The sequence below is a fragment of the Orcinus orca genome, chromosome 11 (assembly GCF_937001465.1).
Source record: "Orcinus orca chromosome 11, mOrcOrc1.1, whole genome shotgun sequence".
Taxonomy (NCBI): Eukaryota; Metazoa; Chordata; class Mammalia; order Artiodactyla; family Delphinidae; genus Orcinus; species Orcinus orca.
The window spans coordinates 77,471,392-77,485,024 of NC_064569.1; the positions used below are offsets into that span (position 1 = coordinate 77,471,392).

A 13,633-nucleotide genomic window follows, 5' to 3' on the forward strand; every position below is an offset into this window, starting at 1 on the left:
TATGTTACAATTTATAGTTCTGTCTAGTTTTCAAAACCTTTTCATAGTCACTGAGTCTGAATAAAAATTCAGTGGAGCTCAGGCTTGTAGGGAACTCACACACAATACCACACTTGAAGAGGCCACAGATTATTACTGAGTGCTTACTACAGATAATAATATACTAAAGGAGTTAACATGTGCAAAATGTTTAGAACAGTGCCCGGTGCGTAGGAATTCCTGTGTTAGCTGTATTTATCATCTTCGTCATCATCGTCATTGTCATCGTCACTGCTGCAACTATGAACACCTCTGCTGTGCCTCTTCCCAGTGTCTGGCCCAGATTAAATGCTGTCTAAATAAGACCCATTAAATCTTTATAGTAACTCTCTGATGTCATTGTTACAATGCTCATTTTACTAAAAACATCACAAAGACTCAGAAACATCACTAGTGATAACTTCAACACTGAAAGTTTCCTCCTACTAAGAACTTAGTATTTAGATAAATGCAGTTTCAATAATTATCTGTAAATGTGAGCATCTATTTAATTTGAATTTATTAGTTTTTTAAAAAATGAACATGATCTATTATGGACATTCTGAAGTAATCTTGGGCTAGGAAGAGCTAAGTTCCCTAATAAGATTGCCTTGTGCCTAAATATGTAGAGGAGATACCACCTACGATTCAGTGTCTCCCCCGACCCCCAATGGTTTACAAGGAGAAACATGCTTCTTCGTTATGTACAGCTTAGAGCTATTGAAAATCACAAGGGAGGTGAGTGTGATCCTCTCTAACCTTTCCACAGGCCCGACAGTGATGTCGTCTCCAGGTCAGAGTAAATTCACTTGTGCAGATCATACACATCGTAGCTCTGGTATCAGGAATCCAGATGGGAGCCTTGGATCCAAGAGGACTAACTTCGTCTTTATTTTCTGAGTCAGCCTGTGGAAGAACGACTTCTGATTATCTCTATGCACACTGCCTGCTACAGCATCAAGCCTTTTTATTTGGACTGGCAGCTCACAATGCTGATGGTATCATTAAGGATGTGGATGAAATATGAGCTATCATATTTTTCATGTTATTAGGATATTAAGATTAGCTACATTCCAACAATCCTCTAGTGCAAAATTAACTTTAAAAGATGCCTGAGGTAGTGCAATAACAGCCAATTAGTTTCTTCCTTAAACTATACTGTATTTTCTACAATGAGGTTTTATAACTAGAAAAAATATGAATGCACTATATGCTATCATAGACTTGTAGTTAGACATTAACAGAATGAATATTTAGCTCTGAAATTACGCACACACCTCCAATCCTTCTGTGAAACACATGTTGCTTTTCTAAACCCCTGGGAAAAGTTTCTTTAAGGTAAAAACTATTTGAAATGCACTGCAAAAACATAAGAAGGAAAAGACAATACCTCATCAAGACTCCTACTGGGACAGAATGTGATTCTTTTCTTGGCATACTCTTCTATTGACCTGGAAATTGCTTCTAGCCATTCATCCCTTTCTGGGGCAGAACTGTTGGGGGCAAAAGAAAGTTCTATCAACCAGATGTCAGCTTTTATTCTTTGCCTTTTTCTTACGTCTTTTCCTTCTGCCATGGCAACAGATTCCACCACCCTCCAACAATGCTAGTCACAGGCAACAATTATGAGGTTTACGTGCACAAATAATCAGAGCAGGCATTAGAGAACACACGGCATTTTAGCAAACACAATGCTTTTTTTCTTTCCAAAAATACCGCTTTCTACTGAATGGCTTTTGAAGTCTCCTAAATTTGGAGGCATTTTTGTTTGGTTTAAGGGCTATTCATGCAATTAATAGTTATGATTATTTATATAACCAAGGAGTTTCCTGAGATATAATCCTAGAATTTAAAAATATTCCAAGAAATCAAGTTTCAAATCCAAATTTACAGCACAGAATACTAAATATTTTTAGGTTACTAAATATTCTAGAAAGGGGCACTGGAGTAAAGGAAACATATTTTTGGTGCCATAAATAGATGTTGAAGGAGTGGTTAATAAGGGAAATAGCCTTCAGTGGTTGTTAGGGTTCCTCTACCTATTCGGCCCATCACATTTTCTGTTCTTAACCCTCAGTTCATCAGGAGCTATGCGACTCGAATGTAGATGGAAATGGGCGAAATAGGGGGAAAGCCTGCTCAGAAAAACACATTCTTGTTCTCGTTTTTTGCAACCACACCTCCCTCTAAAAAAAATTCTATGGTAACTCAGAATCATCACTGGTATCGCCCATTTTGTTTTACATACTCAAGAGGGAGAGGCACATTTTAGGTATTGTGTGTGTATGTGTGTGTTTGTAGAGAGACAGAATTTAATAATAAATTTAAATCTCTATCGTGATAAAACCCATCATAATAATGGGAATGTGATTGTATAAGAAAATGTGCACTTTCCTTTTTTTAAGAGAAGCATATACTAAAGTAGGTAGGAGTAAAATGACCGGATATTTGCAATTTGTTTTGAAGTACTTTAGAAAACAGGAAAATTTGTGGCAGAATCTTGGTAATTTTTGAGTCTGGGTGACTGAGTATGCAGTTTCATTGTATTATTCACTCTAATTTTAAGTATATTTTAACTTTTAAATAATGACTCTAAAATGAAAAATTCCATCACAGAAAATGATACAAATAGGCCTATTTTGATGAATCCAGAGCAGGTCAAGGAGCTAACTTTAAAAACCACTCACCTTCCCCACAATAATCATTCTCAGAAATGTATCTTCCTACTAAATGGCTTCAGTGCCTTTTAGAAAATGCACTCATATGGATGTTAAAAGGAAGATATCCAGTTTACAAATAAAATTTTAAAACTAGTATATTTCTCAAAGTTTCATTATATACCAAAACCAAAATAAGATAGAACAGCCCCTCTCTCTCTAAACCAAACAAAACCTGCCTCAGTTACCTCTACTATTCTCTCATCGCTGCCCCAACTAGCTGCCGCTGATTTAACATTTACTACGTATCAGCCAACTATGCTGAATGCTTTCTTTGCAAATATCATCACTTCTCATCCTCAGAGGTACCCCATGGAATATACATTGGATCTTACACCCCATTCCCCCAATCCCAACGTCACACACCATCACCATTTACAGAAAAGCCATGTGAGGATTTGAACTGTTAGATAATTTGCTTTAGATAACAGGCTCTGTACTAATGGTGACTTGGTATCAGATCCAAGTGTGGCTAAGGATGGAACCCTTCACCACCATGTCACCTCTGGCCTCTGTTCCTGTTCTCTGAAGGACTACGCTATGAGAACACAGGCTCAGGTTCCAAGTAAACATTCATAAAATATTACTGTCTCCCCTGCCCTCTCTCCCTCCCCAACTTTTCACTGGAAAAAGTAACAGAAAGTCAAGAGGCAGATGGCTAATTTGAGGATTGCCGTCTGATTTTTCTGGAGCCCTGGGAGCACGTGGAATGTGACTCGACTGTGCAAATCATGTCACATATGCTGTTCTTTCATTTAATCATTCCTGGCTCTCTCTTGTGTGGGGTTCTGCCAAAACAATGTTTATCAGCTGATAACACATTTCTCATAGACCACACACACTTGCCTACAGCATCGAGTGGAGACGTTCTAGCTCTGCCTTTGTGACATGGCTAGTAGAAGAATCAGCATCTTCCTCACAGAAAAAGACAGTTAAGCCAAGTATTCTTTTCTTTATGGAATGTGGACATTACCAGATAGCAAATTTGCATTAAACAAGCACCATTTCCCCAATGAATGGAAATAATTTCTAAGGGAAAAACTCTCCAACAGAAGAGATTTCTGGTGTGTTAGACCTTGCCACACTATTTACTTCTTGTGTTAACTGTGGGATGCAACTCTGAGGTCCAAAGGCCACATCACTTCAGTTTATTTGAGTAACATTTACTGGGAGCCTTCTATGGGCCAGGTACTACACCATGAACTGGGCACACAAAGTACACTTCACTTGCAAGGGCTCACATCTAATTGACGTGAGACATAAAGTCAGGTAAAAATTACCGTATGATATAATAAATGTAAGATAGATAAGTAACATAGAAGTAGTTAATTACCTTATTTGGGTAGCAGGGAAGGCTTTGCAGAGGTGATGACTAAGGTGCTATTGGAACAACTACAGGTGTTTGACAGGGAGCTCTGTGGTCTCCCTGTGCACCCTCAGCCAGTCTCCTGGCTTTGGTCATCATCTCGAGGCTGATGACTCCTCAGGATATGCCTCTAGTCCCGTCTTCCTTCTGACATCCAGCTCCTGACATCAACTGCCTCCTTGATGACCCCATTTTGATGATTTATAGGCACCACACATTCAATATGCACATCTGAACCTAAATTCCTGATTTTTCTCCTAAAGCTGCACCTTTCCCAGTTTTCCTTATCACAGCAATCCAATACGCTGTACAGGCTGGAGACTCACTCCTTCTGCCTCTCTCTGTCCCATTACTCGCCTCCTTCAGTTCCCCTCCCAAACCATCCTCCACAGAGCAACCAGATATTCTTTTAAAAAATGCCAAAACGATCACATCATTCCCTTGTAGAAACCTTTCAGTGGTTTCCTGTGGCTCTTAGGCTAAAGACCAAAATCCACAAGACGGTTCTGCATAATCTTTCTCCCTGGCCCTCCAGGTTTATCTTGGGTCTCTCTCCCTCTCATTTGCTATGTTCATGACACACTGGCCTTTTAGTTCTTTGAATACACCATGTCCCTTTCCACCTCAGGGCCTTTGTACACACTGTTCCTAATGGCCAGGAGCCTCCTCCTTTTCTCTCTGCCTTGCTATCCAACACCTACTTATCCTTCTTAACTCAATGGACACAGGACTTTAGGGAAGCTACCCCTAACTGCCCTTTTTCCACCAAATCTAATTTAAGATCCCTTGTTTTACAGCCTCATAGCACCTGGTAGTTTCCCTGTATACTACTTAATCTCCCTGATAATTGACGGTGGTAATACCTGCTAAGTGTATGTCTTTCCTAATGGACTGTAAGCTCAGGGAAGGAAAGGCCCTTTTCATTGTCCACTGTATCCTGATGCCTAGCAAAGTGCCTGGCCCAGGGTAGACGCTCCATATTACTTCTTGAACAAAGGGATGCATTCTAGGTGGAGGAGGCCACCTGTGCAAGGAAGAAGGATGTGAAGCAGGCTGGCATGCATGGAGAATCAATCGCAGATCCATGCTGATGGAACATGCCATGCTTTGGTGGGGTTGGTGACACGGAGAGTGAATGGAGATCAGGCTGGTGAGGCAGATAGGAGCAAGATCACAAGAGGCCTCCATCCCTTTTTTACCTGTTACACAGTACCTCAGTGTGGTTGGGGGAATTCAGAAGGAGAGCCTGGCATATGGGTGGCATTTAGTATGTGTTTGTTCCCTTTCTTGCATGCCACTTTAACCCTCCTGTGGAAATTTACTTTTCTTTTATCAACAACTTTCCAGTTTTATCATTCTCCTGCATACCCCACATTCACTCCATCCTGATTGGCTCTACCTGATTGAACCATTTCTTACAGCTATAGCCCAGACATCACCATCTACAACCTCCTACCTGGTCTTCCAACTTCTACTCTAGTCTCTGGTGGTCTGCTTCTACAAGGCAGACAGTGTGTGCTTTTAAAAATAAAAATGAGGGCTTCCCTGGTGGCGCAGTGGTTGGGAGTCCGCCTGCCGATGCAGGGGACACGGGTTCGTGCCCCAGTCTGGGAAGATCCCACATGCCGCGGAGCGGCTGGGCCCGTGAGCCATGGCCACTGAGCCTGCGCGTCCAGAGCCTGTGGTCCGCAACGTGGAGAGGCCACAACAGTGAGAGGCCTGCGTACCGCAAAAAAAAATAAATAAAAAAATAAAAAAATAAAATAAAAATGAGGTCACACCAATTCTTAGCTTAAAACCTTTGGATGGTTTCCCATCATACTTAAAAATCCAATGATCTTACTAAGGTCTAGGAGGCCCATCTGAAAAAACACTCAACATCCAGATATTTACCTGATAGGCAACCAAAGAAAGAAAGATCCACCATCATTTCCTGAATTGTTTAATTTTTAATAAACAGAATTTTGTTTTTATAAAAGCCTATTTTAGTTAGAAAACTTAAGTGCAACTGAAAACTTAACTTCCCTATAGGCATGTCCTCTTCGGATCTTTGAAAATAACTCTTGATTTTAAGAACCAGGCTTAAGTATTTGCCAGGAGCCTGATGTACAGGGACTTGATGTTCTTTGCACTTTTGTTCAAACTCAAGAAAGAAAGAAAAGGGTATAGTTCCAGGTGATCAAGCATTTACTTTTTTTTTTGGACGTATGGGATCCTCATTCCATGACCAGGGATCAAACCCATGCCCTCTACAGTGGAAGTGCGGAGTCCTAACCACTGGGCCGCCAGGGAATTCCCCTACTTTCACTTTCTAAATACTGATCTGGAGGATGCTTCAGGTGCCCCCTCCCTTGACGGAACTCTGCTTGCTTTCGCTGGTAGCTGGGAAGCACTTGACAAACCCTGAATACAGGAATTTGTCTTCTCCTGTCATCCTGAGATTTGGTGTCAGGCAGCAGTGGCCATTCCATTTCAGAAGAGTGACACGACCCAGGGAGATGCTCTTGCGGTCTGATTTGGGAAGTTAGCACATTTGGTCTGAGTCCTTGACATCCACAGACACAGGCAATATCAGAATGGTTAAAAGCATGAATTTTAGTGTCAGATTCAAATTTCAGCTCCACTGCTCTGCTACTCACCAGCTGGTTGGCTTTTTTCACCATAAAATGGGTATAATAGTAGTAACTTACCTTAAAAGGTTATTGTGAAGATTTGATGAATTAATACACAGAAAGTGCTCAGGATAGTAGTCCCTGGCACAAAGTAAGCGCTACATCAATGTTTGCTCTATTTTTATTATGTCAAAGGTGAGATCTGAGAGCCGCCCAGACTTGTTATGCAGATTCAGCAATGGAGCAAGCTGTGGCTGTTGGCGGCTCTCCCTTCACCAGTCAAATCCTCCCACACATGCACTTCTACCACTCAGCCAAAACTGAATAATATGCGTGTATGAGTCACACAGCCCCAGGTTTCCTCAGTACTTGATTTACATTATGGTAATATACTTTGACTTACACATATGTCACTGTAGGTTCTGATTTGAGGCAATGTGGTATGTCATAATAACAACAGATTTAAAAGCAGAAAGTTTCTACCTGTATCCTGACTTTGCCAGCTATGCATCCTTAAGAAAGCAACTCAATTTTTCTGTAACTTAGTCTTCCTCCTTTTTATGACACCTACCTCAGTAGATTTGTTATGACCTCTGAATGCTACATGAAAACTTCCTAGTAAACTATAAAGCAATAGATGTTTTTAAAAACATTACGTATCACTGTAAAATGACTTTAAATAACCACTTTAAAAAAATGATCAGCAAAGCACTTTTCGTCATTATTATTCCATTCAGAGGAACATTTTAGTCTTTGTACTTCTAGCACACTATTGCATCAGCCCTTAGACATCCCACCTACATGGTAAATCAAGAGTAAACTGCATGGTATTAGGAGAGAAAAGAAAGGAAAAAAAATAAGTTTACTAGTTAACCTAAATGTGAAAACTGCTGGAAAATGTTTGACTCCGCAATACTGACAAATGTTCACCTATACATTTTTAAAATTTACCTGGCTGAGAGTATGAAGGAACGTTCTACACTTTCAATCTTTAGTTCATTCTGATATGCCTCTTGGGTGGGTTTTCTGACCTGGAAGAAAACAAAATGATTGAGCAGACTCATCCAATTGAAAACCTCACTGCTGAAGCATAGCTAAAATTGCCCAATGCCCCCACTGCTGACAGCCACCCCCAGCCTTTATATCCAGCTTGATCTACCATCACTCTCCCTCATCAGCTCTGTGCTCCAGATGAATTTAAATACCCACATACATGAAGGCCCAACTTCCCCACCTTCAGGCCTTTGCTCACACTATTCCCTGTACCTAGAATGCCTTTCCCTACATCTCAGCGAGGCCAAATGTGACCAATTCTGTAAGGCTCTTGACTCTTCCTCCAAAAAGATTTCCTCAAGTCTCCCTCTTCCTAACTACCACCAATCCCTCTACCATGTCCCACCAAAAGCTGCACGTTCTTTATTTTCTGAGCTCCCACAAACTTTAACTGTGCCTTTATAGTGATATGTATTACTATCTATTTTATAGGTATTGATATGCAGCGTATTAGCTTCCCAACTAGTTGCTAAACTCCTGGAGGGATTGGAGTAGAGGTGGAGACAAAAGAATCATGCTTCAATTCATCTTTATATTTTTCACTAAACCGATAACACGTTTTGTTTATAGTAGTTCTCAGTATAGTAGTTCTCAATATCTTATGACTCAATTAATGTATGAGGGAACAAATAACTACAAAAATGAATAAATGAACAGTAACACATGGAGAGAGAAGAGATAGGGATATGAGAAGATGATTATCTTAGGGCTTTTTCTCTAAATACATTTGGGTAAAAAAATATCTTCTGCAAAAAAAAAAAAATATATATATATATATCTTCTAACAGATGCACAGACCTTCATTCCTGCCAACGAGAGCATGTTGTTCAGTTTGTACATCCCGGACTGCACCGGTGTTGTATACAACAGAGCATCATTAAACTGAAAGTAGAAACATTTCATAGGACAAAGTAAAGCAACAAATTTCAGCTACAAAGATATTGGTAAGATACAGGAATAAAGGAACAATATTACCTCTTTGTTTAAAACTCTGAATATAATACTTATATTCTGCTTATAAAACCAGAACCACCTACAATGTTCTATTAGAATATTACTAGAAGGCAACTTCTAGAAAATGTGCTTTCTTTCCAAGTTCTGTAACAGATTTAACGTTTTCTGAATTCTAAATCCCACCTAAGGTATTATAATCTGCCAAAACAAATCACTGATGGAATCAATTTTTCCAAATCAGAGATGAAATAAACTAAATTCAAAAAGGAAGCGAATTTCTAGTTATGTATCATACAAGACTTTGTTTCCTATTCTTGACATGCAAACAAGCAATCCAGCCAGTCAAAGACCCTACTAAAACTGCGGTCTGAATGTGCCAATCTTATCTGTCCTGAACAACCGTCTCCTTTCATTAAGCAATTATCCCTGCCTCGGGCTCAACAGAAACGCACGTGGCCACTTACCAGGAAAAACATTCGGGGCTGCATGACTTTCCGAGATAGCTTCATCAGAATTCCTTCTTTGAGAAAAACCTGATTCATCCAAACAAACATCCATTTAGTACCCTCCCAACACAACTACAATATACATATACATGTAGTTTCCTTTTCGACCTTCGTTCCCCAGAATTATTTTGTGTGGAGGCTGGGCAGACATAGTTTCCTTGTTACTTTTTACAGCCATGGCTTCTTTTTAAACCCTGTAAGTCATTTAGGAATTGGATAAGCCAGCAGAGTTTCATAACTCCAATACTGAGCCCAGGGGTACCATATGGTTTGAAATGTAATTGACTGAGTATGTACTTGATCTTGAGGCATAGCCAACATCCTGACAATTGCACTTTGTAATTTCCCTGAATTCATTCCCTCAGTCACTTTTGTGCTCTATGAAGAACATCAAAATACCAATTTTCTCCCTCCCCTCATAATCTTCTCTTACATTAAAGATTTTAATTGAAATTGTCTTTAAAGCTGTGTGAGGTCAGCTAGTATTACACAATAAAATGATCCTATTTGATCAGATACTCTGTGGGGTCCCTTGCCGTTCTCCTAATTGAATTGGACTTCTTGTCACAATGACTTAAATCATGAATGTTTTGAAAGGATAGAATGAACTTAGTTAATCCAGATTGGGTCACTGAAGAGTAACAATAACAAATAACCTATTTTCATAATTCAAATGAAAATAGCTACAAACGGTGCCTAAATCCATTGTATTAAGTTTGCAAAATGCAGTCCAAAACACTTACCCGTCCAGGCTGAACTATTTCATGGTGTCCATTTAAGCTGTACTGAATTTGCATAAGTTTCTGAAAGTTGTCCTACAGAAAGAGAATGCACAGCATATGAAGGCACGGGCTCCCAGGTTCAACAGTACAGCAGCCGTTGAAATGAAGATACTTACTCCTTGCTTCATGGTGTCATTGGCGTGGTTGGCTACCTCTATAACAACGGCAAGGGCATCTAAAATATGTAGGAACAGAAGGGGCATTCAATCACTATCATTACCAATGAATTGCAACACTGAGCAACTCCAGACAACAAGACGGCTAGTTCACAGCCACGGACCACTGCAGGAGATCAGTTAACTGTGAGTGGGCAGAAATATAGGCGATGCGGTTCGATGAGAACAAAACCAAGGAAAAACAGTACTTATGAAACAATGAGCCAAAGAAAGACTCTAAAGATACATTACAGACCATGTGTATCAATAGTATGAACATCAGGGTTGTTTTGTGCTGAGAGTTGATTATTCTGTTGAAGTTTACAAGGATGAATAGGATTTTACCTGGAAGCTGAGGACCATTCCAGGATAAACTGAGAGAAGGATCCTGGGATAGCAAACCAGAATTATGAGGACCAGCTATTTAAGAGGGTCAGGGCTTAGCTGCCTTCTCTTAGTCTGATCCCAAGAGGGAAGAAATGCCACAAGGAAGCATACTAGACCTTAGGAAATTACATACATTATTTTGTGAGTTGGGTTATTTAGCTTCACCTGTGTTTTATTCTTTTTATTAACCTCTTGCCTTTATTAAATGTTTTTAAATGCTTCAGTCTTGTCATCTTCATAACTAGATATAAAGGAAAAAGTCTGTACTTTGTCTCCTTTTGGGCTACAGTTGTTCTCAATTCAAGACAATAGTGTTCCCCTAGGGACACTTGGACATGTATAAGATAATTTTCAGTTGTCACAATGACTGGGAAGGTCCACTGGCCTTTAATGGGTAGGAGCCAGGGATGTTAAACATCCTGCAATGCTAATTAGAAATCCACACAAAGACGGTTATCTGGTATGACAGAAGCCCTACGATTGAGAAAAACTGGTAAGAGTGTTAAAGAAGGAAGCATGCCCTTCTGAGGCTGGTGTGGCAATGACAGTAATCGTCACTAAAAGGACTATTAAAAAAAAAAAAATCAATTTCCAGAAAGGGTTTGAGGTGTTTTGGTCCAGCTACTATACCTACCAAGGGATACTCTTTCTGGTACCAACCCTGGAGGTTTCTATAGTCTTTAAATGTATTATTATCACCATTATTAAAGGAAAGCTGTATTTCCTTATAGAGACTCAAACCACATATCAGAGTTTACTGTATCTGGCACTCATCATGGCAGATATTCAAGAGGTGGCCCTGGACACACTCCCTGCTTTCTGGCCTGCTTGAACCTCCAGCGGACAGGGATAAAAGCTTTAAAATTTAATGAATGGATGAAGTAATAAAGCTGCTGCTATTTGGTCACCTGGCCTCCAAGCTCTGACCTCCCCCATCCATTCTGCAATTCTACTTTCCTCATATCATCCCTTTAAGAGGCCCTGGTGACTCTGTTCCTTTAACTCTTCTGCTTATCTTCCAAAGGTATATTAGTCTCATTTTCCCTCACCTTTGGGCAATCTCATCACTTTACTGCATTGCCTCTGGCCATACAGTGCACATCACTGTTCACTGCTTATCCTAAGCCATGTCTTTGCTGAAGTGTGTAATTTTCTTTAAACAAGCTCCTTAATTTCTGGCCCTGTATTTGTTTTACCTGCAAAATGGAGCTAATAACTCACTTTCCTTGAAGGCAGAAGCCCTGGGACAGATGTTTTCTTGAGGCCCGATCTGCTAAAATCTGTCTAAGATATTTACCTTCATGAGACAGACTCTGACCTGGAATGCCCACTCTTCCTCTCGTCCACCATCTCTCATCAACTCATCTCTGGTTCTACTTCCCTCTAAGCAAAGCTCTGCCTCTTCAATCCTCACACTTTCCTCCGTCTTCCAAATGATTCTATACTTCTAAGTGCATCCTTACTTTAAAGCTATCTGCTTTGTTCTTTATCTGACGGGTATCATAGACTCTTTTCTTTCTTTTTTTAATATTTCTTTATTTATTTTGTTATGCCGGGTCTTAGTTGCGGCACGTGGGCTCCCAAGTTGCAGCATGCGAACTCTTAGCTGCAGCATGCATGCGGGATGCAGCTCCCCAGCCAGGGATCGAACCCAGGCCCCCTGCATTGGGAGCGTGAGTCAGAACCACTGCACCACCAGGGAAGTCCCTATCACAGACTTTCTTCTTCAACTAAATTATATGTTTACCAGAGACAAGAAGCATGTCATGTCCCCCACTCCAAACTTTTCCTTTAAAAAAGCACCTTTAAAAGCATAACACTTGCGAATAAAAGATGTTACAGAAGAAGTAAAATGATTAATAGAATGAATAAGAATCTCTACAAAAATGGGTTAAAAACCTTTCAGCTTTGTAATCTGATAATGTAAAGGATGCACAAGAATGTGATCAAAATTCATAAAATGAATGGCGTGGAGATGGATTTGTCTAATGTGTTTCTGTAGATTAGAACCAGGGATATACCTATGACATTTAAAAGAAACACTACTCTCCTAAACAGAACTAAATCCTCGTGTGTGTGTGTGTGTGTGTGTGTGTGTGTGTGTGTGTGTGTGAGAGAGAGAGAGAGAGAGAGAGAAAGACAGCAGACATACATGCACACACACACAGACACAGACACACACAGTGGATTATCCCATGAATATCAATGAGTCCCTTGTATGATAATGGACTGTTTCCCTTAAGTACTACTGGGGTGAGGGGGTGGAAGGATGGTAAGGCTAATGCCCATCATTAAGCAGTCCCAGAATAATAGACTATTTTAGACCTTATCTCTAATTTGTGTTGTTTGGTCACTTCACGGACTCATGATTTTAAAGCTTGAAAGAACCTTGCAGATCAACTGGTTCAATCTCTGTTTTTGAAAGCAGTGGACATCTAGAGAAGGTGAATGCACCCCAGCACAGACAGACTGAGCCCAGGAGGATGAAGCTCCCTGACAACAGGCTATGCTGGGACCACTCTCTCGGGAAGCTGGCTCCAATGGCTGCCTGACCATGGGCATCTTTTGCCCCTATAATTTCACTTGCATCCAGCACCACTTTATCTAGTTCTATTTTAATTTGCCTAAAACAGAGTTTAAAAAGGCTTCTTAAGACTAAAACACAGTTTTGTATACGGGTTTTGTTACGTTTTTACTTTCCAGGTTCAAATGAACATAATATAAAAACTTCTATAACACATGAGACCACAAAAATTGTTTACCTTGAGTGTCTCTGTAATCTCCAGCATCTTCTAAGAGATTTTTTAAATAGTCTAGAAAAGGAAAAAAAGTTATGGTATTTAGTACAATTAAGCACTAAGGAAAAAACATTTGTCTTTCTTATTCAATACTCTAGTCAGCCTTATTGGTTAATATACATATTCATTCTGTTTGTGCTACCTTTCTAAAAATGAAAGAATAAAGCCCTGGGGTCAATTTGAAATCAGGACACAAAATCAGAGCTAGAAAGAGCCTGAGAGGTTGCACTGGTGATTTTAGAGATGAGGAATCAGGCTACCGAGGACACGGTCTCACTCAAGTAA

The 13,633-nt window shown here is 40.0% G+C and overlaps 1 protein-coding gene across 3 annotated transcripts in view; it reads right to left on the minus strand.

The window, feature by feature from the left end:
- The window catches only part of FGD6 (FYVE, RhoGEF and PH domain containing 6), a 113,398-nt gene that overhangs the window by 11,273 nt on the left and 88,492 nt on the right, over positions 1 to 13,633 (minus strand). For all 3 annotated transcript variants that reach the window (XM_004269531.4, XM_049695022.1, XM_033427708.2), the window contains 8 exons: positions 13,313 to 13,363; positions 10,125 to 10,183; positions 9,970 to 10,041; positions 9,185 to 9,253; positions 8,565 to 8,648; positions 7,665 to 7,744; positions 1,409 to 1,511; positions 778 to 924 (listed from right to left, as the gene is read on the minus strand). In XM_004269531.4, coding sequence (XP_004269579.1) covers positions 778 to 924; positions 1,409 to 1,511; positions 7,665 to 7,744; positions 8,565 to 8,648; positions 9,185 to 9,253; positions 9,970 to 10,041; positions 10,125 to 10,183; positions 13,313 to 13,363 — 665 coding nt within the window. The remainder of the gene's footprint in view (positions 1 to 777; positions 925 to 1,408; positions 1,512 to 7,664; positions 7,745 to 8,564; positions 8,649 to 9,184; positions 9,254 to 9,969; positions 10,042 to 10,124; positions 10,184 to 13,312; positions 13,364 to 13,633) is intronic.